General features: G+C 48.3%; 2 protein-coding genes across 7 annotated transcripts in view; both read right to left on the reverse strand.

The window, feature by feature from the left end:
- The window catches only part of shaker (potassium voltage-gated channel protein Shaker), a 244,728-nt gene extending 230,295 nt beyond the window's left edge, over positions 1-14,433 (reverse strand). The window contains exons 1-2 of one of the 6 annotated variants that reach the window (XM_076369394.1): positions 14,376-14,433; positions 6,277-6,926 (exon numbers count right to left, since the gene is read on the reverse strand). The gene's annotated coding sequence lies outside the window, so the exon portion shown is untranslated. Of the gene's footprint in view, positions 1-6,276; positions 6,927-12,573; positions 13,015-13,323; positions 13,570-14,375 lie in introns of those variants that run through there. The other 5 variants (XM_076369393.1, XM_076369395.1, XM_076369392.1 and 2 more) reach the window with 5 other exon arrangements.
- Positions 14,434-20,664: 6,231 nt separating this feature from the next.
- On the reverse strand, positions 20,665-26,670 carry snRNP-U1-70K (small ribonucleoprotein particle U1 subunit 70K). Its single transcript, XM_031972027.2, is given in 9 exon segments — positions 20,665-21,447; positions 21,521-21,873; positions 21,959-22,199; positions 25,096-25,122; positions 25,125-25,169; positions 25,453-25,534; positions 25,609-25,671; positions 25,752-25,934; positions 26,330-26,670. Coding segments are annotated over 9 exon segments (1,302 nt in total). The 5' UTR covers positions 26,474-26,670; the 3' UTR covers positions 20,665-21,283.
- Positions 26,671-26,913: the final 243 nt, after the last annotated feature.

Here is a 26,913-nt window from a genome sequence, read left to right on the forward strand (position 1 = left end):
TCGAACTTTATTCAACCTCCCCGTCGAACTTTCCTCGGACCGGCAATTAAATTATACTATTATCGTCGTTCAGGAATTGAACCTGGACGAAACCGGTGTTCGATCCTCCACCGTCTCCTCTGGGATATCCGTTCGCCCCCAACGAGTCGTAAATCAAAGTTGCATAACATTGTCGTCTAATAAATTTACACAAATTTCATTCTAATCTCGAGGTTCTTTAAAGTTAGAATTTTTACCGGTATTTCAAACGCATCGTGGATAACTCCTTCTTATAAATCAACTTTGAGTTTAATTTGGAAAATGTTGCGAGCAGCATCTACAGAGGAAGGCAAAGCGCATATTCTATGTTTGCTCGTTAGACCAGCAGTCAGGTAGCTAATGCACGAGATTACTTTGCACCGGAGGATCAAAATCTCTAGACGTACTCAACGCTGGAAGAGTAATTAAATAGGCTCGGTAAACATAATCCCAAAATACCGTCGCCTTTGCACACCAAGAATAGTCAATATCTCGAAACAATAGACTCGTTGTAATAGTCTGTGCTATAGGATTGCGTGGAAAATCGATCGGGTCATTGGACCAAGTACCTCAGGTGTAAACATTGGTATAGCGCTAACCTGTTTGCTAGGGAGAACGAGTTAACCCGTCGTTTGTATTCTCAATTTCGCATTGCAATAATTCTTCACCCCTCCTCTTGTTTATCCAAAAACTCCCAAAGCTAATTTCACGATTACATGTACACGGGACACTCGACACTCGGCAATTATTAACATCTGTTCTACCTAGAGAATTAGTTATCGTTCAACCCTTTGCACTCGAGAAACGAGAAAAGTGAAAAATTGAAAATTCAATATTAAATTTCGTCTAATAGTTCCGTCCTTGACGTTCTGCGAAACTATTCTTCGCGTTAATTGCAAAAAATCACATCGATAATCAATTTTCTCGGAAAGCAAGGTGTATCTCTAACGAGAAATATCATCGAGTGCAAAGGGTCGAGACTGATTCTATAAATTGTAAGGTGGTCTTCTTTGGTAAATCTACTCGACCGATGTTTCAAAGATAAATAGATTTTGTCTGAAAGTATCGTAGAATGAACTTCGATGCAATTGCCGCGCCGGTTAGCCAACGTAGTTATTGTCGCGATCCGATAATTGCCGGCGAAACAATTCGAATTGCAGCTGTGAACGGGGCGCAAACGTCTCGGCTTGTCAGTGGAATCAAATCAGTGTCAGAGGCACGAACCCGCGATACAGGCGGTCGGTTAGAAACACTCACGCGCCTGCTCGCAAAGGTCTAAACACGTCAAGAGCTGTTGCACGCCCCAAACGTTATGATGTGCCGTGATGGTTGAAACGCACACTCCGCCGCCACTATCGAATTTTCGGCGACTAGCACCGTCGCCAGTCGCGAACCATTCGATAATTGCGGCGTCTTTCTTCGAAGAAACCCTTCGTTTCAACGGGCTGCTAAAAGACACTTGTTTCTCTCGATTCCGAATGCTACGATAAATCCGAAACGACTATTCCATTATCTTCCATTAATCGTTGGTGCAACATTTCGTCTCTTCTGTTCCTTGCAACAATTCAATCCCGCATATCGTAGCTAGTCGAAGCCTTTACCATTCGCGTCGGCACTAGCGTTAAACCAGCATTCCCCCTAGAATTGAGAAATCCAAAGCGACCCCTTCGTGCATCGCGGTAAGCCCGTTCTCCCCCGTTCGAAAGGCCGCGTGCCCCGAAGCTTTCCACGCGGCTGTTCCGTCCGTCCGACGGATTCGTTTTTCTAACAAAAGAACACGGCCCCGTTAGACTCTCCGTAGCGTGCAACTCGGGGCGAAGCGGGAACTAGTTTTCGTCGAGTAGCCGGAGTAACTGGAGTAACATGGACGAGTCGCGGACGAGGGGTAGGAAAAGTCGCGTGTTTCGCGTTTCGCGTTGCGCCAGGAAAAATGTATCGTCTTTCGGAGTCGTCGGCCAACGGGGAAACTCTCCGGCATCCGGCAGGTACACGAAAGTTCCGCGTCGGAGAGTTTGCGTGAGTGGGTCGCGAGGTAAAATCATTTTATTCTCGACAAAATCGAGGCAGCCCCCTTTCTCTCTCCTCCTCTCTCGTACCCTCTCGCGCAATACTTAATCGCTAGCGGAACGTTTACACCGACCAAAATAACGATAACTTGACCTGTACATTCGAACAATTTGTTTGACGGGAAAACCAAGCGAGGTATACTCATCGACTAAGATCGAGAAAGGACGTATCTCTGCGAGTTCTAAGAGAATTCGTTGGATCGTTGGAAACGCTTTACCCACTGTGGAATTAGTCTTGACTCCTGGGATTCCCATCGAGCTACTCTCTCTCTCTCTCTCTCCTTCTCGTCTCTGCCGGCTCGGATCAACGATACGTTCGACGGATTCGAGGCGGGTCGACGTTGTCACGCAAATTAAGCCTCGCCCTGAACAACCACGAACGGAACGGAATGGAACGGAACGGAACGGAACGGAACGGAACGGAACGGAACGGAACGGAACGGAAACAGGAACATTGTAGAGAGCAATTATTTGGATTGTTTCGAATAGATATTCGGACGAAATAATTAGTCGGTCAAAGGCTCGGTTCGATATTTTACTCGAACCATATCGCTCGGCATTCGGAAGAGCAGAATCGCCGTATCCGCTGGTTCGAATGAAATATTCTTGTGTGTTCGATTAAATCGTTCGCGTTACGGTACGGATTACTTTTCGCGCGAGCGTTCACTGCAACACTTTGCTGCGCTAGAAAGATATACGTTTGATAACCGGCACGAGATTTCCTCCTGAATTGCACTATTTTTCAATGGTAGTTTATTTCTTTACTTATTCCGTAATTAAATACTACGTAATCTAAATTACGTTGGTACGTCACGTTTTTCATGATCTTCGTTCGTAAAGCGCGATCGAGGAGCGAGATAATGGGAGTAAGTGTGGCCGGCACGTTCCGATTTAATCGAGTCGCCGAGTTCACTGCAACAATTTTTCGAATACGAAAGTTATTAAAAGAACCTATCAACTTGTGCTACTTTCGACTTGGTTTCTGAACATTATCAACAACGCAATCGAGTATTAAAAACCAAAGCATAGTGTATCCTCCAACCTTCGGGTTCCCTGAAAACGCACGACCGTTTACCATCCTGGAAATCCCGATGCAAACTCAGCGTAACAAAATTCTTCGGTGGGCAAAATGGGCTACCGGTGGCTTGTAAATTCAGCGCGCCGCGCGGCCGTTCGGTCCCGGTGAATTACGGCCGCGAGAAATGACATTAATCCCGAGGAGAAACGAATTAATTCCCGGGCGTCGTTCGCGTCGTTCGCGTCGTTCGCGTCGTTCGCGTCGCGGGACAATTGCCTGTTTTCGTTCGGCCGGCCGTCGAAGCAGCCGTTTAATTGAGAGGACTCGGCGGGAAACGCGCTCAATCTACCGGCCGGCTGCCCGCTCGAATTTTCGAACGACTCGACTCCCAGCCGATCGCATCGTCGGTAAATGTCGCAGGAATTTTCTGGCGAATTTAACGTGTCTGGATTATTGGGAATAACGCGGTTATCCGACCGGACACGCTGCAACCGTGCGTCCGCGGCTGGCTGTGTTTACGCTATCCGTTCGGGCACGCGACCTTTCAGTTTCAAGAAGAATCCCGTGCACGCCGTGTAATTACGAAAACTTGTTAACTACGAGTTTCATTTGAAATCGCAATTATCGCGTGTTACGATCTTGATGTTAACCAGGGAATGTAATGGAGTCAAGATTTTCAGATGAATTTCATCGAAGAAGAAGTCCATGTTGCTAGTATACGGTAGTGTATTGAAATTATTTACGAATTACGATTAATAGAAATTATTTGATTATTACCGCGATTGGCGGTGCTGTATTAATAGAAGAGTTTCACCGGAGTTTCGAGAATATTGGATTACCAGTGAAGAAACTTTTGAGTCGCGATTGCTTTACTCCAAGTCTAAGAAGGAAAACGGTCTTAGGCGACAGCTGTCCTTCTTCCTTCTTCCTTCTTTCTACTTTCTTTTTTCTTCCTTCCTCTCTGTTCTTTCTTCGGTGGAAAGAAGAACCGTCCTTCGCTACCAGGGAAATGAATCATCTCGGGCCGAGGCACAAGCCGCGGCGAGCGGCAGGAGCGAATTTTACTGTTGCATCGCAACAACTCTCGTTCGAGAACTCGGCTAGTCCACCGCGGTGGACTTTTCGAGTAAGTTGTGCCACGGTCGCGTGATGTTTTCGTCCCGGCAGCCAGGACAACAAGGACGAACGGAATAACCAAAGAGTCCCACTTATCTGCGGGCGAAACCTCGGCTATTATTACGCCGATTTCCAGATATTTTTAAAGGGGATCAATAGCTCCGGCGTTCCCGATATCTTCGCGAATCGTTCGAAACACGCGCGGCCGATTTCGTATGCATACCTTCCGCCACCGAAAAATCCTCTCTCGATTGTGTTTCCAGGCTCGTATCTCGGTGTTTCATCGTTTTGCGAGCAGAGATGGGACATCGTGCGCTGCGGGATGGATACGAATTTCACGGGATAATTTCGAGCACTTTGCGATGGAGAAGGAACTCGTTCAAGTACACTTGAACTTATCCAAGAGAACGAGTTGAAAACTGTCGTAAGTAGTTTGACAGATCGACACAAAAAAGTTGTTCGCTTTGAATTTTTCAAGCGAGTTACCAGAAGAGAACGGAGGACTCGATTAAATTCGCGGAGCAAATTAAATTGCCAATTTGGAGATGCCAAATTACTTGAACATCGATATTTTGAACATGCCAACTAATTTCGAATGAAAATGTTGAAAATTTAAATCTCGCAAATGAAAATGAATGTTCCAAGGAAATATCGGGAATTAAATCGCGTTCCAAACAGGGAGTTATAGCTCGAATTAATCGTCCCGGTCGATATTTTCGAGAAACTCGGTACCACTGTGATGGTGAGTAATTGCCGAAGGGATATGAATCGCCAGTTTCGGTAATTTTCGATTAGAGGCGGGCAAGGGGAATTTTCGAGCGCGAAAGTTCGAAGACTAATTATACCCGGGCTTTTCCATCGACCGGAAGTAATTGGCCTCGGTTATGGTACACGAAGCCGGTCGGGAGAGAGGCTCGTTCAAAGAGGCTCTTCATCCTGCGAGAAAATCATATGGATACCCTCTCTTTGGTCGGAGAACCCGATAGCTTCTTTGTAACCCCGAGGCTTCGCCTCGATACGGAGCCAACCCTACATATAAATAAGTGTTTTCGCTATCCACTATGCTCCGGGAAATCTATGCCTCGCGTCTATCCATTACTCGCCTTACGTGTACAGATTTCTTCCTACTTTACGGACCTCGGGCCTCGTTAACATCGAGTTGATTAGGGACGACCTTATGCCACAGGAGTTTACCTTTCGAGTCGGCAGTTGGAACTATAGCAGAACGGTATCTAATAGAATCGTGTAAAGCTCGATAAATTTCGCGATCCTTGAAATGATTGATTCACGAGAACCTCCAATGAAAAAAATCAACGAAAAGTCTATCGCAGCGGTCGCGAGTCGCCCAAAGATGTCCCGAGGCCAAGAAAGTAACCCGTATTCCTCTGGGCAAACCCGAGCAGAGGCCGGTAGGCTTTAATAATGAAGCGCTTCAGACTTCGGTTGACACAGAGCTACGTTTAACGGCAGAGATTGCGGAAAGATTGGGTTCATCCATTAGCGGAGTTCAGTATCTCGCGCAAGAAATTGGGAAAGTGTCCAAACTCGGCGAGACGATCGAGTCCGCCGTCGACTGGAATTACCGCGGTCGATATCGCGCAAGATCTCCGCACTCCGCTTCCCCGTGATCCCGATCGAAACTCGTTCATCGATACAGCCCGGACGGTTCCCCGGCACGGCGCGCGACCATCGGATCGGGAGAGGTCGCGGCTTAAGCGCGGTGACCGCGCGCGATGCTTCGACCTTGTTCGATAGATCTGCACAGGATCGGCGACGACGAATCGCGCGCGTCGCGGATTCCCATTGATCGTGGGACCGCTGATTATTCGGCCATCCGACCGCCAGCTTATCCCCGCGGATGGGATCGAACGTCTCGAAGCTTCCTACGATTAATAAAATATATACCGACGCAAACTGCACAATCGTCTAACGAGTACGTTCAAAGGATTTTCAACGTTTCATCGAAATACTCGGAAAACGATGACTTTGGCAACTTTGGGCAACAGAAATACCGGACATTTGGTAAGCAGAGTCGCAGACAAGGCTAGATCCTCTCACCTGTTCCGCGTTGGCAGACGAACGCAGCCGTGTAGACGAGCGGCGAACCGGGTTACGAGTGCGCTGCGTGCCGCTCTCCTCTCGGCAGGCGCGAAGGCAAAGACGAAAGAAGACGAAGAAGGAGAGTGGGTAGTCGGCTGGCGGAATCGAGGGCTGTACGAGCCACTCGGCTTCTTCGTCCTTCAGCCGCCGTCACGGCGTCGCGAGCGCATCTTGCCGCACCAACAAATTTATAATCCAACCACCGACGAAACCGTGGGCTATCACTCGAGAGGAAAACTCGTGTTCTTCACTCGCGTACCTATTTCTCACCCTCCCTCTCCCCCCCTCCGTCTCTCCCCCTCCGTCTGCCGGTCACTTCCTAGACGAATGTCTACCTCGCAGCGTTCCCGGTTAACGTTCGACACCTTCCTCGGTCCACCACCCCCACTTTCCACCTGGTTTTCACGTTCACCCTTTTCAACTGGACTCGCGTTGGCCTACAAGCCAGCCACACGGTCCTTCTTCCCCACTACGACGACGCAGACGAGCGCACGTAACCACGCACCAACTCGGTTTCAAGCTTCCGACGATCGACACTTCCGCGTTCAGCTTAACGCCAATTAATCGCGACGGACAGGTCTTCGCTGTTTAGCCCGGTCGACTTGGGTCTGGGGATCAGGGAAACGAGTTAGAAGACCGCTAACCCTGGCGACGGTTTTCCCTTCTCTGGTGTTACGATCAGGTTCGGCTGGTTTCTTAATGTGTAATCTTTCATGTTAAATCTTGTGCCACGTAAGTTATCATTTTCAAAGATTGAACATTTCCAGTGAAAAACGTTCGAGCGAAAACGGTTAACCTGCTCAAAGATGTTTGTGTTCTTGTTCGGTATTCGTTACGTGTTCGTGGAAACTAGAAATTTTCATTCGAGGAATACTTGTAATTTCAAAGGAATCGCGAAATATTCAAGAAAAAGCTGTGCAAGTTGAGCGTTCGTGATTAAAGAAAAAGATAATATTATCTTATGACGTTGGAACGAATCTCGTCGGCGGTTGTATGAAATATTTCCGCGCCATTCTGGTTCGCGAGGATCGCTAAACTTTCTGGAATAATATTAATCTTCCTCGTTGAGGGGAGAGCCCCAGTTTCACACTTCTGGCTGCTGACGTATGTAATTCGATTCTACGTTCATTTCTTGCAACAATTTTCTAATTGTTTCCAGCTTATCCCAGTCTTGTTTCGAAACTCCAATCATCTCTGCTCTTGCAAAAATTGATCCTGAAAATCATTTCAGTATAGAAATAGTTGAGCGTACGCTATATTCCTCTCTGTACGATCCGTTAATATCGCATCGCATCAAGTAATATCGTATTAAGCTGGTCGGCATTAAATCTGCATCTACGGCAAATGAGATATATAAGCAGAGATGAATCATCTAAAAAGGGGCACAGCAATCAGCGCGTCGACTGGAAATATTCAGAGTCCGAGAGTTGACTCCCTAAAATTCAAAGTAAGAAACCAGCCGATGGGAATACGCGTTCGCTGAATCGAAAGTTCGCGACCGGTCGTAGGCAGCCGGGCCGGATCTCGTTAGCGGTGCAGTCAAAGAAGAGAGAGAGGAACGCCGGGAGACGCTCGGTGCGATACCGGTGCGATATCGGTGCGACGGGATCTCGATAATCCAGGGTTAACGGCACAGAAACAGCCTGGAATTACACAGGACACGGATTAACTGCAATTTTTCCTCGGCCCGAGAGCTCGCGCCCCGAAACAAAACGGAAGGAAATCGGTGTTCCCTAGCCGGCTGAATCTCTTAACGTCGTCAGCTGAAATATCCGGTGGAAAGATAATCCCTAAATCCGGGAGCAGGCAAATGAAACTCGAAAAAATGTTGAAGCAAGTTTAACAAACAAAAATATATTTTCTTCTTCTGGTCTCGAACGGAATATCATTCCCCGTAAACGAATAGATTCCAATTTGAAGTAGAAACGCTTAACCATTAGCCAGACAAATCAAGGATTTCTCGTAGCGCGGTCCGAAAGGTAAATCATCTTTTTCCGAGATGAATGTTACGTTCGAATTTCATCGTACCATCGGCTGAAACCGCACTCGAAAACTTGGTTAACGAGGTCAGAACTAATTAAGTAATTCAGTTTCTCGAGCAATTAAGTAACTCTCGTTGCCTCGAGACGGACGCACGTAGAAAAGAATCTTTAACCGTGCCCGGTGAACCGTGCTCTCGATATCACGCGGGAATTAATGAAATAGGAGGAAACGTGGTCGAGCGAACTCTGCTCGGTTAGAATCGGAACAAAAGAGACCTGCGTGGACGGTTTCTTCGGCTGCTGGTTTAGCCAAACCTCGGTTTCGATCCGGAATCAATCGGTGTTACGCGATCGAGCTGATCGAAACGGTGACTCTGGGAAACGACGAAATTCTCTCTTGTTTGTGGTTTCGATTGGTCAAGCGGAACCGTTTCGACAAATAACAGGTTAACGTCGAACATAAACCGAGGAAATTTACTGTCGAGACTGAGTATTCTTCGGTTCAGGCATCCAGTGACAGCCTATAGACAACCTATGGAAACATTGACAAGTTTTCCTAACTTTCTATTCGACCCCCGTACAGAATCGTACGTTTGATCAAAAATTCTAAACTTGTACAAGGACGCCCCTTCTCTATCGTCAGAATAAATTCACTTCGGCGTCGATAATGAAGCGAGTAGGCCCTAGCTGGACAGTGAACCAACGATCAACTACTTTCTTTATCTCTGATTCACTCTTCGAAAGTTACTCCGCCGAAATGAAGTTCTCAGAGTTGGAAGCGCGTCGCGAGGCGGTCCGAAACAATCGGGAACGCGAGAAAATGAGTGCGAGACCGAGCGCGAGGGCGCGTTCGATTAAAGGAATCTAATAAATCGAACGAGCGGAAAGCTGCTCCAGCAGCTTTGCAACGCTCGGTTGTTACGAGAGGAGAACGGACGGGATGGGGGCAGCCAAGGATATTAGCACAATGAGACTCGCAGCTACCCCGGCACAAAGTATCGGAATCGCATCGTTCCTAGAGAAATCTCATCGGTTGCATAATTGGCGTGATCCGGTCGAAAGTAACCTTTGCCCCCGTGGATCCGCCAGCCCCGAGCTCCCTCGACTCGTTACGTATTTCCTTCGTGGAAATCGAACGTTGGTTCTTCAACTTTGGCGATCGAGTAGTTGAGAAAATGGACGGAGAAATTGTTCCTATTTCAGAAAGACGGCAGCCTAATAAAATTGTCAAGGTACTTCAAGTTAAAAGTCCACGTCGCTCAACTACACCAACCTCGAAACTCTGATTATTCCATTACTCCTTCGAGAAAATTCTGTGAAAGTTCTGAGCCCGATTCGAACCTCGAGCAACACTTGGTTCTTACAAAATGGGTATATGGACTACAAAAAAGTCGTAAAGAGTGATCGGCGAAGCTCCGAGAGACAGCTTGATCCGGTAAGCTGTACCATCACCCTTACGACGGAATACAGCGACCTCTATTTCCGAGTGCACCACGGATCGGCGAGCCTCGCGATCAAACCTCGAACGAACGATTTTTCAAAGATAATGGCAGAGAATCGAACCGAAGATTTCGTATTCCGTGTTCCCGAAGGTGCACCGTCGCGTCTGGCGTCTGGCGTCTGGCGTCTGGCGTCTGGCGTCTGGCGTCTGGCGTCGGCGGTAGAAAAGCTACAGGTCCCCTTCTAACGTCTTCCAGAGGACGAGGGAGAAGCTTAGGGCCGGAGGAATCGTGTGCAAGAGGGCGAGAGGTTGCCAAATGAAAAAGCGGCGGTCACCACGTGCCGGAACGACGATGAATCCAACGCGCTTTTCGAGGCTCCTGCCGATACGGGGCGCAACACGGAAGAGCACCGGTCTAAAAAGAAGCAATTGTTTAATTTCGCCGGATCGATGGGTCTCAATAAGTCCCGTCACGTTTGCGGGACGTGCCCGCCGGTTCTATTGGTCGCACAGCTCCTGGTATTGTTTCTATAAAATCCTCCTAAGACTTATTTGTTCGAGCAATAAACCCGCTTGTCCGACGAGGCCGTGTCCGCCGACTCTCGCACGCTAGTTCCCTCGAGCGGACCGAGAAATTTGTCGGTTCGGTTTGAAGAATTCTATTCCGGCAAGTCGACGAGAAATTACATTTCAACGGCGGTTGATTCGGCGCTGGAATTCGCTGATATCAAATACTATACGGCACGATTGATTAAACGAGATAATTCTATTAACCGTTCTCCATGGAATCGATGGTGGAATCGCAGATTACCGGTCGCGTCTCCTTGCTAAATCGATGAACACGGAATCGACGAATTTTCACGAGAGCTACTATTATTATTACTTATCGAATTTCGTTTACCGTTGCCGAATAATTGAAACCTGGTATTTCGTGGGAGGATTCCTTGGCCGCGTCTAAATACTCGCCGGGCGAATATCGCCGTTGGTTCGGAAAGGTTAAAGCTGTTAAGTGATAAAGCGCGGGAATGCCGACAAGGAAATTGCACGTCAAATATGATTAGCATACCGAGTGTAGAACGGCACGCGGCAGATCGGAGAATGGTGTTCAAACATCCGCAAGGAGGGTCACGGGAGATGCAACGAAAGATTTTTAACGCGATCCGTCTTACGCGCAGTTTCCCGTTTGCTTTGTAAACACGCTCGCAGAGAGAAGCGTGCCATCTTCGAATTACATTTTAGATTTTCGATGGTATTCCATCGTACGCGGAAACTCTGGAAAGTATTCGAACATTTGAAAGACTTTCGATCCCCGAAAGAATCTAACGAAGGAGCTCGTTATCCGCGAACGTTTAGACGAAACAATTTCCAAGACCTAACAGAGATAAGACGGTGGATCCTTGAACGGGTCTCTAGTAGAAAAGCAAACGCGATCGCGAGGAAGCAAAGCAGAGGACAGGGAGAGCACGTAGAACAATACACGACCGAACCACTGGCCGGCTGACCGGCTGGCGCGACACGTTCTAACGACGGTTGATGAATAGCCATCGCATCGGTGTATCGATTCCGGAAGAGGGATATACACGTGTACAGGTCCCGGAATCGCGACTCGCGTGGAAATTGCCGGAGAGCGAAGGCATCGGGTATGGCTCGCGTGCCACGAAAAAGCCGCCGCTACCGCCGCCGGTGCAACCGAGAGGCCAAGGGAGAGAGTCAGTCGCGTGAACGAGAGAGCTCGAATCAACGACCTTGATTACGCCCTCCGACCTATCGTTTCCTCGGCCTGGGCCAGTTTTTCCGCCACTCCGCGAGCCAACACTTGGAACCACGAGAGCACGAAACACCAAACCGAAGTACGCGTCTACGGTCGCACCTCCGAGTAGACGGCTGTTCGAAGCTGCCTCGACGCGGAAAAGAGGCCCGAGAGTCGCGTGAGCAGCGACAGTCCACGGACGGTGATTTTCTCGGTCGCTGGTCGGGCTGACGTTGAACTGGCCGCTCGGACTCTTGAGCCACGAGGCTCTCGAGCGATTCGTTCCGAAACACTCGCGAGGCGAGGCGAGGCGACGCCAGCCGGCTACCACGGAATCGTTCCCCGTTGTATCGCGATCGCTATCGCGGCCACGATTTACAACGAGAAATCATTCCAGTCCACGCGAGCGTAGCCCGCTATACGGCACGCACGCGACCGTACAATCGAGAAATATGCTCGCGGCGGTGGTTCCGTGATACGCGCTCGCTTTCCGAAGCGTTCGTTCACTCGAATCGAATCTCGCTCGGAGACGACGAGTCGCGACGACCGAACTTGAAACGAAGTAACCGAAAAACGCGAGAACGCGGAAAGGACCAGCACCGAACTGTACGCGAAACGGTGCGGAACGTGGCGGGGTGCAACGTTAGGTAGCCGGAGCTGCACGGTCAAACACGAGCATCGAACTTGGACGTACCCATCGCCGACACCACGGCACGATTGCAGCCAATGAGATCGCGCGATCTCAGCCGCATTGGCGGTGCGTGAGAGAGGTCGCGGGCAAGAGAAGCACACGCGGCACCACAGCTTCTCTGCTCGCGCGGAGCACCAGGGAATCCCCGTCGCAATCGAATCGCGCGTTCCCTTAGCTTCCCCGTATTCCCTTGGATTCCCTTGGATTCCCTTGGATTCCCTTAGATTCCCTTAGGTTCCCACTGAAAAATCCTCTTTAGACACTCCGGAAATCGTCGTAGGGGGGGCTGCCTCGGAACGATCGGCCTGTCTCCCTCTCTCTCTCTCGCACACATGCACTCATACACACGGGATTCTCCTGGTTCTCGGGCGGCAGTCGATTTATCTTTTACCTCGGTTCGCCACCGCTCCGCCACCGGCAGCCAAGCAAAAGGGAGCACACGTCCGGGGAACGCGAAGCGTTACGAGCGATTTCACCGTGACCGTCTTCCAGCTAGCATTGACATTGGCATTGCAGTCCCGCGGTGCCGAATCGCTGCCCTCCTATTTCCATCCTCCGCGCCAGACATCGCGGAGCCGCGCGGATCCGACGCGTTTCATTCCTCTCTCTCTCTCTCTCTCTCTGTCTCTCTCTCTCTTTCCCTCTCTCCCTCTCTCTCTCTTTGTCTCTCTCTGGAATCCCGCACGGAGAACGGAGAACGAGCGAATCGTTCCCTTTGATTTCCTCGTCGAACGAGACACCTCGGTAAACTACCGGCTACGGAATCCCCGGATACCAGGGGAAATATTGACGAGACTCTGAATCTTCCTGGACGAGTACTCCCGACACTAACGCACACGCACCGGACACCGAGGTGTCATGCGGAGAGAGCGGACGGGTCACGCGCGCACCGGCTGCCCGCGTTTCTTCGCACCGAGTCCCGTCGCGAGACAGAATCCCCGACGATCCTCTCTCTTTCTTCCTGTTCTCCAAAGTTCGTTGCTCAACGATCGGGCCCCGATGATCGTTTCGATCGTCTTCCGCGAGCGACGTTCCGGCAGCGAACGATCGAAAACAGAAATTCCCGATGGCAGAGCGATTCTACGTCCAGAGAAGAGCAACCGTGGATATCGTGTCGCGAACAAACAAGCGCGCGACGAACCACGACGAACAACGACGACGAACAGCGACGATCACGACGGTAGAATCGTAACACCAAAAGAGCCTGGGATGCGTCGAGAGAGCGTGCCTTTTGAAAAAGAGATCGACGACGATGGGTCCGTGTTAAGTACCGCGAGGGCGACGAAAAGAGGGGCGGGGGGTGGGTGTAAGGAAAAAGGCACCCCGACTTAAAAGAAAAGGCGGGCGGCCACGAGACTCCCGCGCGGAGCCCAACGTTTCGCCTCACTGCCGGGCTCACTGCAGGCTCTGACGCACCAGCCTGCCGCCCCCTGTACGCCGCCACCTCCGGCATCCCCTTCCGAACGGCCCCTCCCCCCGACTCCCCTTACTATCCCGTTACTACCCCTTCGACCGCCCACCTCGCCTCCCACCTACCCTCGCCATCTGGCTGGCTGCCTGCATCGCTGCCTGCATGCCTGCCTGCCCGCCTGCCTGCCCGCCTGCCTGCCCGCCTGCCTGCCCACCTACGTGCCTACCTGCTCTCGCTTGCCATACTCTTTCCCGTCTATTCACCTGCCGATAGCTAGCCCTCGTCTAGCCACCGGCTCCCCCTGCTCCCCTTTCCCCACTGATTAATCCTCCAATAATCGCACCTTGGACTGACCCTGGGCCCAACGAGCCTAGCTATCCCCTAAGAGAGTCTCTCTCCTAGTCACCTGCCAGCGAAAACTCTACCCCTCCGAATGCCTGTACCGTGTACTATTTCGCGACGGCTACACGGCTACCCCTTTGCTTTCGCTAGCTCGCTCTTCTTTACGACTCGGAGCAACTCTAGATCCGAAAGAGACAAGCATCCCCTAAAGAAGCTTGTACCTTCTATCGACCTCGGCAACTCTCGGTTGCTATCCGAGTCGCTACTCTTTTTCGTCTATTCACCTGCTGGTAGCTACCCCATTATCCAGCCACTGGTTTCTGTTGCTACCACACTTGGTTCCATGTAACTCGGACCGACTCTAGACCCGAAAAAAGACGACCATCCTCCAAGGGAGCCCCTTCTACCGACCTGATACCGGAAAGCTAGTATATACCAACCCCTCTCGGTACTGGTATGCCCGTGCTAACGCCGCACTCTCGCCTCGCTCTCTCCTCGCGATCAAACTGGAGGGTTTCGTGCGGCTGTGTACCGCACAGGCGCGTTCACGTACACACGCACACACCGCCGCGCACCGTTCCTCCTCGCTCTCTCTCACCCTGTTCGGAGTGTGTCGGTCTTTCGGCGCACACGCGCACACGCGCACCTAAGGCGTGCGGAATACCATGCCAGCGCGCGGCCGGGCTGCCGGCGCACACCTGCGCCATGCCTCTCTCTCTGTTCGGCTCGCCGCCCCTCCGCCGCTACGAAAATTCACCCCGTCGCGACGCATCGCCGAAAACCTGACCACCGGTACGTGTTCTCGCGCCCTTCGACCGCCCTTTCCTCGTCGCTCTCCTCCGCGTTCCGAACGGTTCGCGTTCCGCTGCGTTCGAGCTTGATGCGGATGGAGGAACTCTCCTCCGCGTTGCGACGTTTCGCCGGCGTTTCCTGTCGGTTCCTTTCACGGTCGTTCCTGCTGTGTTCTCGGCGTGAAATCCCAGCGATATCGCGTCGCTAGAGTAACGCTAACCAGTCGTTTCTCCGCATTCGAGTGCAATAAAGTTCGAGTTCTCGATCACTGGGACCAGCTAGATTCTCCGAATGAATCCTCTATTCGTTTAGAACGTGGGTTGTAAAGTGTTGAGATGCAACGCGATCACTGTACTTTCCTCACTTTCGAGATCAAGGGTCGAACGAGCATTCTTTCGGTTGATGAAAACGCACCGTTTCTATTGGCTCTGTGTTCGTTAGGCGCCTGTTCGTGATACGCTATGGTTCAGCGTACTGCGGACGAATGTCATCCGCAGAATGTTTTCAAGACTGCAACTTTTTATCGTCCTCTGCAATATTTAATTAACAACTGGGTCGAGAATAAGAGGTACGCGTTGCGCATTTGACTTTCCGTGGCAACGACAGAGAAAACTCGAATAGACCGAATAGACCGATTAACAAAAATAGAGGTTATTAATTACAATTTCTCCAATATAGATACTCAACATCCGCGCAGCTAATGCTATTACATCGCTGTTTAAACACTCGACGAGTCATTAGACGATTAACTCGTCAAATTACCAGTCGTTTATCCTATTCAGAGATTCTATGGAATCAGTGAAATCTTTATAACTGTATTCTATGTTCCATAACACGATCGTTTATCTTTTTCCCAACCCCTAGCTAGCCTCGTTAAAACAACTGTTTTCGCATTCCCGAGAGCCATGAATCTGCCGAAAGCACTCGTTACCCAATAAATCAAAATAATCCAAGCTTATTTCTCTCGTGTTATCGTATATTATATTATCCTTCGGTTCAAGTCGGTTTCGACTTGATAATTCGAAAGCAATTAATCAAATAACCCGTTTTAAACCCTTCGCCAATGTACCAGCAAATAAATTGTCTGCGGCTCCAACAACGTTCGGGTCTGATTGATTTCAAGTTACGCGAACAACGTAGTTGTACCTTGAACAATGGTCAAGCTGACGCTTTTAGAATCTGATTCCCGAAACGTGATGGTAATCGCGATTCCCTCAAACATAGAATTCGCTACGTTCACGTAGAATCGACTGTAATTACGCGGGACACCCTGTACGTCGTTGTTCTTATCGTTTCACTCGTTTCCGATACAACAGGCCCTCCGCCACCGCCGATACGACTCCAGCTAATGGCCTCTCCGTCGACTTCCTATTCCATCCCCCTGCGGAACTCGCCGTGCGCGCTCCCATCGCGAACGTTCTCGTTAATTACAACCGTCTTCCGTTCTATCCGTTTATTAATTAGCTCGGCTTCTTTATTCGAATGTTGCCGCAACAGCCAGAATTCGCTTGCCCGTTCTACCGTACGTCTTCTTCGATTGCCGCGCCGGTCGAGACGCTGCCTCGAGAAAATTTACATTTATCTCTCTACCGTCGGATGTCTCTTGAATGTTTGCTATTCGTAAATCCTTCTGAATTTCCGGCAATGCGTTATTATCGCAGACATGAAACGAGGACGGTAATGTTTGTTTGTTTCATAAGAAACTCGAATAAAATTAAAATGAACTATTAAAATGACGCGATAAAACTAAAAGAAATGAAAGAAATAAAAGAAATATCGTGCTATTAAAGTAAAGCGCAGACGAACGAAACTGCGGTGGGTTTGTGGCCAATAAATCGCGAGATTCGTTCCCGTGTTTGCCCGTATTTAAAGAAACTCCAGTAAACGTGCCAGCGGCGACTGTTTAGAAACGAATTTTCAAGTATCCACTTATCGTAAACGGAATTGCTAATTGCACCTGTAAACGGATAATCCGCGGCAGTAGTTATTGCCTTGTGCCCCTCTTTTTGCCGCCTGCTCGCACTTTAGAAGCGGCCGCGCGGATTCCGGAATACCCGGCGGAGCTGACGAGAACCGGCGGCGGCGGCGGCGGCGGCGGCGGCGGCGGCGGCGGCAAATCGATCCGTGAACGGAGATAATTAATCTTCGCTCGAACAATGATCAAAGATGCGAGCCACCCGTAACCACCCGTTCGAACGCGAACTTTGCCGGACTATTCAATTCCAAACTGTTTCTGTTTCTTCTTTTTTCTTGGGACACGTACGCGGTGTCGCAGATGCAACCAAGTGTCCTGGGCCCGTCATATTCTAAGAGCAAGCTATTCCCTTTTCGACCTATCCGCTACGACTATCTTGTACCAGGAAAATTCTTCTCTTCGTTCCGATTTTGCTGCTTTAACGTGGAAATGTTTGTAACCTGCTACTTTATAAGTTATCAAACCTCTTTACTATGGTTCATTCGTTGTTCCGTGGATGGTGGTATGTCAGATGACAAAGGTTAATTTCCGGTGACTCGAAAGTTCGACTCGTACGTTCGAGCAGGAAAAGCTGACGCATTCGTTTTTGTTTCATTTGAAATTCGAGGGTACAGAGGAACGTTGAAACGAACGGTAACACGAGCAAAGGAACAGGTGTCATAGGGCAATCTCGAGTTTGCGCTGGTTCTGTTCTTCGCAAAGTATGCGAATAAATAGTTCGAGTTACGATAACGGAGTCGGCTCGGTGCGTTTCTCGTTCCGAACGGTACAGGGGAAAGGAATCTCTTGGCAAAAAGGTCCTTTATCTTCGCCGGGTAATCCCGTTTAGAAAGATTAATCGGTCGGCGACTTTCGAGCGGAAGTTCCCGATACGAGGAATAAGCCGGGCAGAGGCGAGCCGGATCGAATCGACGTTGAACCTGCACGAAATGGAATTTCCGCGGCAATACTGTACCGCGGAGTCACGGATACCACGCGAGTGTACCTCGAGGCGGCACTTCGAAAAAGTTGATAGAATTTAATGGGGCTGGGCCTGGAATCGCAAACTTTTCTCTAGCGACGGGAACGAGATCGAGATCGGGATGTTGAGTGGTAACGGAAATATATTCGGTTGCGAGCGCGACCGTCTTTTCATTTTCAAAATTCAATTATGCCTTACCGAAAACGCATTCAACTGGCACGAATAAAAATGATTAAAGCTGACAGGAGAGATTTTCGAACATTCAGATTCGTAACGAACACAGAATCCTTCTCTTCTAGGAAGTGATTCGCGATTCCATTAATTATGAACGTTTAACGTCAATTCTGATAAGTGCAATTTCTTGTTCGAGAAATCCATAATCTATTTAATGCAGCGGAAATACCTTGAATGAAATTTATATGAATCCATATTGGAATCGATCAGCCATCGGTCCGCTATTCGATAAAAAATTTCATTAAAGCAGATGTTTATTCTTCGTTTATTAATCGAAAATCAATATCGGCCAGCTGATAATTGCATTATCCGAGAGTCGACGTGCACGCAAAATCACGATTCCGGATTAATTTGAATGCGGTAGGTTCCGCGTATGAAAATGAAAATACAAAGCCCTAAACTTCCGAAATTCGAGCGCGCCGAGCGTTATACTTGTTTGCCTTTGCGCGGAATATCGTCGGCACAATAAGCACTCGTACACCGGTAATGAATTAGTCAGGTATTCCAAATTATTCCGGGAAGTAATGGCCGCCGAAGAATAGTCCAGCGAAGAGGGAAGTTTCGTAATTTCGTTGTTGGAACTGCCGGAAACCCGAGCGTTCTCCGTCGAAACACTCTCGAAACACCGTCGAATGGTGAATGGGAACAGCGATTCCGTCGGAAAAGTGGTCCTTTCCCGTCGACTTTATCGCCGACGAGGGCCGACAGATCCAAACACGGGACCGCGAATAATTAAAAAGCTCGCGGCCAAACCAGTGAAAACTTGTCGGAAACTGAGTCTGCAAACCCAGCGAATTTTGCTGATATTGAATTTGATAAACGAACGAATATCAATTTGTCTAGAAACTAGTAAATCTAGCGTTGTAGATCTTTTTGGTAGAACCCTTTGTTCGGGAGCTACAGAGTCGACGTGGCATTTCAGCTGGACGAGGCGAAAATTCCGTGTCCAATTTGCAATCGAATTACACGACGATCGCGACGGAGTAAGAAACCAGGCGAGCGTCTCCTCGAAGCTTCTACAGGTGCTCGATTATCGTGACACTCGAGGAAATATCGAGAAAAGTCGTCAGGGAAAGGCGAGGGAAAGAGCAGAGAATGGCGCGACGCGCAATTTGCCCAGCAGGATTTTCGACGGAACGATAGGCTGAATGACGACAGTCGGGAATCAGAAGCGATTCGGAGTTATTGCCGGGGGATTGTAATTTCCGGGCGGGAGGCGAACGTTTAATGCGGCAGGGTCACGGTAGGGCTGCGACATCGCGCGGAATGGGATAAGGAGCGATCGGGCAGCCATCGACCGCTTTTAATCAATCTTTATTTCGGCGAATCGCGCGCTTTCGATAACCCCGCGTCGCCCGAGACGCTCGTCTCGTCTCGTCTCGTCTCGTCTCGTCTCATTTCCAATTTGCAGCTGCGACCGTTTATTAGCCTTGTCACGGCCGCCCGGTGGATTTTCGCCGATCGATCAACGGATCGGGCTTGAACATTTAATTAATCCTGCTGGTTCTCCTTTGACTTTTCAAGCTTAGACTTTGCGCTCTCCGATGCATTTTGCCAAATGAATATCGTAGAGTCGGTTCTTTTGCAGTATTTCGAACGCCTCAGTTTCACGCATATTCCATTTAAGAAACATTCTTCAACTATTTCGAATAAGCCTGATTTTGTAAGTAAGATTTCAGAATGTCGTATTCGCGCGAACCATGACGAGTTAAATGCTTTTAACCGTCTACAGTCGAAGTGACGCTGAGCCATCGAATTGAAATGGAATAATCGGTAAATTTTCCGTTCTTCCGGATTAATCCTGACGGATTAAAACGTACCGTCGTTACGCTAAATGATTTACCCAGCCAAAATTGAGCGAGCGACAAGGCCGCAGGGGACGGGCATGTTTGCTTTTAAATATTTTGCCATTTATCGCATCCGTGGCTGACGTGGAATAATTGAAATGTAATTCTGCTCTCATCCGGAACAGTGGACGTTCGTTCAAATAACAAATCGACGCGAATTTGTTCCGCGGTGAAACAATTTTATATTGGTCGCGTGTTTTCATTAGGCCGAGGTGATTACCGGTTATCGACGAATTCTGTTGAACGATAACTTTCAAAAGCTTCTCCTTGAATCGGTAAACGTTTCAACGGAATAGGAATGGCTGTAATTCGCAAAAAAAGTTGAAAGGAATTTTGTACGAACTAAACTAAGACTATTTCGCGTTACGTAACGATTGCTAAACGGGCAGGGTGTATTTATAAAAGAGCTGTAAACACGATCGATCGACTCTCTGCTCACAAATTTATTCCGAGTACGGTAATTTTATCGTTGACAAATTGATTTTCTTGAAAGTTTTCCACTATTTTTATGCCTCCCATCGACGCCGCGCGGCGTGCGCCGCGCGCCGCGCACCACGGGTAAGAGACCGGAATGATTTGGTCCAGTTAATACGCGTTGAGCCGACCATTCATGGTTGAAGATAACAAAAAATAACTCTCGCTCGATACCGCAACGTCCGGCACACGACCGCAGGTGCATTAACACGAACGTCGCGAACGATCCGCCTGCCGCGGGCTCGTTTCCACCGTTTTCACCAGCGACAAAAAATTCGAGCGATCCGAAGCTACTTTATTGACTGACAAATCGCGAGGGAAAAAAGGAAAGACAGGGTCGTCGGAAACGCTGCGAAAGCTCACGCGAATAACCAACCAGGAAGTTGACCGAAACGCTCCCACGGCTCGACTGAGCGGAACAAGAGACAGCCGGGATAGCTAACAAATGAATTGTGTAGTTTATTTTATTCGTATATATAAATATACATGGAGCAGTCATGAAAGAATCGGATTCGTGTAATACGGTTTGCACAGACTTATGTACACGTACAGAGATTGTTGAAGTCGCGTAGCAGCGGCAACAAAGTGAACCAACTTATTCTTACGGACCATTCGAGTTCCATGTCGCGAGATATTCACGCAAAGCTGCTACCAGAAAGTTCAATCCTCGTCCACGAATGTATGTCTCTAATAATATGCAAAGCGTCTAAATTTATTCTGATTTACCGGGGCGTTACTTTCATACCGCGATATCATAAATATACAAAATTCATGTGTCCTTTCTTTACTTCTTTCTTTCTTTCTTTCTTTCTTTCTTTCTAGTTTCCGAGTTCTCAACCGGTGTAGAAATAACCGCGCGGGAATCAGTTGTCTGGACCTGCTCTCACCCTGCAACATCCTTATTGAATATCTGATCGCCGCGGTTCGCGCAGGCGACCAGATACCCGATACGGTCGATTCGGTATTACACTAGCAACAGTAGGAAATAGAATACGTTATTAATAATAGCGGTAAATTCATCGTGCGTGGTAACGAAACAGAATGTTATATGAAATGTTGTTGAGATCAATAATCTTGCACAGAGTCGTAATTGTTGTAGGGAGGGGGATCTGGACGACCTTCCGGGATCCTATATTTCTCTTCGACTTCTTGCTCGTTGTCGTCCTCGTATTTTACAGCCGTGAAGTAAGACCCGGACGATTGGAAGGTATTGCTATAGTCAGGATAATCTGAAAATATTCGTTCGAACGGTTAGTCGTAACCGATGAAACCCGATGGGAAGCGCGAGACGAACACGCGTACCGTCCAGTGGTTCTTCTTTAATTCGAATCTCTTTCGTGTCCTCGTCCTGACGATCGCCTCGATCTTTTCTATCTCTGCGCTCACGGTCGCGATCGCGTTTGTCCCTCTTGCGATCCCTGTCGCGGTCGCGATCATTGCTCCTGGACCGCCTTCTCTTGCGATCACGATCGCGGTCGCGATCACGATCGCGATCTCTCCTGTCGCGCGGCCGCTCGTCGCGCTGTATCTCCTCGATATCCGGATCGGGTAGGCGATCGCGGCTTCGCCTACGCTTCCGATCACGCGACCTGCTCCTCGACCTTCTTTTCCGGTCGCGCGACCTTCTACGCTCTCTGTCCAAGCGATCGCGATCCCTGCGGAAATGAAACGAAACGAAACGAAACGAAACGAAAGATTAATTGGACGCTAAGATAAATAATAAGATAAATAAAGACTGACCTGTCTCTATCGAGGCGTCCAGAAGTCTCCCTCTCCCGTTCCAAACGATACCGTTCCCGCTCCCTCTCGTTATCTTCGCGGCCAGAGTGTTTAATGTTCACATCGGGCCCTCCTCTTCGCGTACCGCCGAGGCCACCGCCGAGCCTCCGCGGAAGCCATCCCTTCACGGTCCTAGCCCGTTCCACGTCGACCAACACTCTGCGACCATCTATTTTCTTACCATCCGCATGCTTATAAGCAGCTAAAAGTACCGATACAGAATTACCAATTGATCGGCCCGTCGAACGCGCTACTTAAAGTACACTATGGGACTTCTACCATCCCGGGGAAAGAGTTCATAGGTGGCAGAAGGGATGATTATTAATGTTTTTCAACATCCGAAAGAGACTTCTCCTCTTACTGCACTCTAGAGGAAACGTCGCGGCCATGGAAATGCCTCGTCGGACAAGAACCAATTTTTCTACGAAACATCATTGATTTTTCGTTAGATTTTTTTGCCAACTTGTAATTTCAACGATCGCGCCGAGGAAACGAAAGACAGGCGCGAACGCGCAGGACGCACGTCCCGAGAACGGAAACGGAAACGGAAACGGGAACGGAAACGGAACCGGAAACGGAACCGCAAACTGAAATGACGAGACCCGCGAAGACACCCGCGAAGACACCCGCGAAGACACCCGCGAGGACACTCGCTCGATTTTCGTCGCGGCTTCTCGCGCAGATGATCAAGGATGGTCGTAATAAGGTATCGGCACATGTTATTCCTGATCACGTCCGTAAACGGTTGCAACGCGCGTCATTTTATAAAGTAAAATGTCGTTACTCTGCACACACACACACCGTGACGATACTGCGCGAATAATTAATACACTTCGCCCGGACGATCGTCGTCGTCGTCTCCGGACACGCGCGGCCGATCGCGTTGGCGATGCTGCATGGTTCCGCGTGTCGGATCAAGCGCAGAAAGCAATTGTACTAACGAATCGGATGAGAGATGCGACTACGGCGTGTCTCGTTGCGGCGTCTCGGGAATATCGAGAGACACATGGCCAATCGTGTCGCGGTAGATGATATATACCATTTTACCGTATAAAATCACGAGGTGGTACGTTACACTCGCGGCCCATGAGTCAGCAATAAAATGTACGGAACTTCGTCTCGGTACCTTAAATCTACAAGTGTTGATAAAGTTCAAAAAAAGTATAGCAGATACAAAAATACCTACCGCGGCTACTTACGTACGGAATTGTTAACACAAATCTTAGAGGTACGTTTAATTCGTGAAATGAACTCGTAAGAGAGACTCGCGAGCATAGAGTAGGCCAGCGCGTATGCTATTCATTGGGAAGGTGCCCAGTCTTCATATGTTCGGTTCAATCACTCCGAAGAAGCTTTACTTTTCATTTACCTGGTGCGCTTTCTTTCATATATTTACTTACGACCAAACCGTGTGCGCAAGTATCGTGTATATGCTTTTACTTGTTTTCTGTTCTCATTCTTTTCCTTTCTCGATGCAGTTTACACTCGCATTCCGCTCTAGTTCATACGATTAATCTCTATCGTGACCAAGTCGGCTGACCGAGTGCCGCGCTCGCATTTTCCGGATCCTCCGACGGATCGCACCGCTTCTCGAGTCTGCTGTACGTCGATATTGCTTTTTCGGAGCAACGGGAAACAGCTCGGCGGGGGGCACTGCTAGCCGAACTTGCACCGGATTTCCTAAATCACGCCAGCGGACTCTTTTAGCGGACTCTTTTAGCGGACTCTTTTAGCGGACTCTTTTAGCGGACGCTCAAACTTCTTTTCAACTTTTCAACTTTTCCCGTTGCTCCTCCAAAAGGAATGATAGACGTCGCCAACTTCCCGGGCACTACGATCCGACGGAGGCTCGTTAAACGGCGTAACGCTCGGGCAGCTTGCTTCGTAACACGAGTTCTCTTTAGTCTAACGATTCGCTTTCTTACTTCTTTTTCTTTTTCTCTTTCTCTATTCTTGTTCGCGCTTTTCATCTTACACGGGGAACTTGGTTTACACGATCAGAACATGCAGCGTTCTTTCGCATTGCTCGTTCTCTCGAACACAGACTACACGTTCAATTTGAAAAAAACTGATCACAGACAATGTTTTGTGTGTAACACACTGTCCGTGGAACTCACCGATTCCGAGCGAGCCAGACAATTCGGACTCTCGGGACAAATTAGTATTCTATATCGAAATTGATATGTTCAAGGACTTGAATGATTGGATGACCCACCGAGTAAGATGAGAGACTAGCTACCGTAAACGTTCAGTAAAAACGAAAACAGCGACGAAACAAGATACCCGAGAAACAATAATCGATTAGTTTGAAACATGCATTTTTGGTACTAGACCTAACGAGAATATATATATATATTCGCTTTTTTCCCTCTTTTCTCTTTTCTATAGTCCGCACGGTGCCCGACATTCGCTTGGTACACGTTCTCGCGTACAGCATTCGAAGTGTAATAGAAATTTATCCTACGAATACAGAATTATTATTCTCCCATTTGTATGTTCGAAAGAAATCCAAAAAAAAAAACGGGAAAGAGAACGAAAAAAAATACGAAAAAAAAATAAAAAAAAAGAGAGAGTGAGAGAGAGAGAGAGAGAGAGAGAGACAGAGAGACAGTATAGGTGCTACAACCAAGACGTGCTAAGAGTATGCTGTATTACCCAGTGATGTGTAAATTGTTAATGTAGTTTCAACAGAGAAATGCGGTTAAATTTCGCTCGAGGACAATCGAGTATTTCCTACGTGTAGCTTTGATTACGATGTTTGGTAGTCTACCTTTATACACAGGCGCAAAAATCTAACTGCTTGCAGAGCGTGTCCCTGAACCTTTCTCCTAAAAGCCCACCAATCAATTTCAATGTAGAATGCTAACTTTTGCAATGCCGTGTTGTTAAAAATCAAAAGAAATTTCAGCCCAAACAATTATGCAACCGGAAACTGACTCCTGATTCCCAACACTTTAAGAGTGCGGCAATTTTCTATTGGCTACCCCGGTAGGGGTGTACTCGAACCGCAAGTTTCAACAAAATCAGACAAGATAAATAGGGTAAGCATAGACGCTAACAAACGTTGTTGTATGTTGGATCTTACCACACATACAAACCTATCATATCAGGCAGGTTCAGGGATTTTGCATGGAATAGTGAACGGCACTAGTTGCCGGCAGCGGCCACCACGCTGTACCAAGAACAAGATAAAAACTGCATTAATCAAGACAGCCAATATTTCGTTTTTCAGTTGATTCGTTTACCATATATGCATTTACAGAATGGTAATCCTGCATGGATGTATGGCGGGGCCCCCCCGTACCGTCTGGTTTAGTACCAATGAAAATAGGTAGCCTAACTATAGCCCTGCCCCACTATATCTAGCTGGAAGTGACGCTAAGTAAGGTGAAATTCCAGACTATGGACTCACTGAGGTTCTCAAGAGGGGATTATGTTTCTCGGGCATTACTTACAGTGCATATCTCTTTCGTGCTCATACTCAATGAAAGCATATCCTCTAGGCTTGCCATTTATTGTATTGTGAATTACCACTATCTGAAACATTTCGTAGTACCATTAGCGACTCAAGTTACCGGCTCGAAACAAATCTCGGGATCCCGTCCCCTTACCTTTTTTACCGGACCGTATACTTCGAATTCCCTTCTCAGTTTCGATTCCGATGTATCATAGTTCTAGAAATAACAAATAATTTCGCGGAATGAAATGACAATGCTGCGGAAACTTTGCCGCGTCCACGGATAACGCTACTTACTATTCGAGCTACAAAAAGTGTTTTGAAAGGATCCGCGGTTACATTTGGAATACCAGCAGGATCCCAAACTGCAATTTCTTGTTCGAGTTTATATGCAACTTGCTCCGCGCGTTCCCTTCTCCTTCGTTCTAGCCGTTCCTCTCTGGTCTCTACACGAACCGGTGGTGGTGTGTCTTTAGGATCCTGTAAAAAATAAACCATATTCCTTAATCTATTAATTATTGCCAACATTCGAACTGGAATACACGAAACAGTTTGCGGTAACATTTACACGCTCCGTACTAGTAGTCTTATTTGTTACTCCTATTTCTCTTTGACGTGTAAGCGTACGCGTTTCTTGCACTCATTAGGGTATACGTGTGTGTATATATATATATATATATACGATGATTACACTGAACCAAATTGAATGAAATTTGATGAAAAATGAATACATATTTAGCTTCCAATGGCATTTTAGATAAAGTGAGTCTTTAAAGTATGTTCAAAACATAAAAGTCCAATTTCCGGGCACAACGATTGAAACGGAGCGCCTAAAAGCAAGCGAATCGAGTAGATTACGTGTACACTTGGATTACCTCAAAGTATTTAAGGAATGCTCCAACGCCGATATAGCCTCCATTCTTCTTCTCGTGCGGGAGCTTGCTAACGGGTGGTAAATACGGTATAGGATCCCGTGGAGCGAAAAGAGCTAATAGATTCGGCGGCAGGAACTGCGTCATTTTCTCAGGTACGGGTCAAACGTGACGCTTCACTTTTCAGTTCACGAAAAATATCGGGGCACGTAGCATCTTCATGTTCCAAACACCAATACAAAATGGCGACGGTGTTGCCAACAGTTTACGATAACGATATTTCTTTACCAATTCGGTAGAGTTAATTAAAAACAAAGGGAACTCACGCAAGGTGGCAGCACTAGTACTACAGTTATACCAATCTGATTCCGAGTGTCACGATGTGCTAGTACCCGTTTTACGCGTCTCTCTAGTGCAAAAGTCAGTTGGATCTGATCGAATGTTTCGACGATTCATCCGTTAGTTGTCGACAAATGATGACGAAACATCCGTTTTGTTAGATTAAACGTCAGCATAGTGATTTGTCTAGCAACTATGACAAATGAAAATGAACACTGCAGGTCGGTAAAACAGTGATTGGTCAATGT

The sequence above is a fragment of the Nomia melanderi genome, chromosome 7, assembly GCF_051020985.1.
Source record: "Nomia melanderi isolate GNS246 chromosome 7, iyNomMela1, whole genome shotgun sequence".
NCBI classification, from domain to species: domain Eukaryota; kingdom Metazoa; phylum Arthropoda; class Insecta; order Hymenoptera; family Halictidae; genus Nomia; species Nomia melanderi.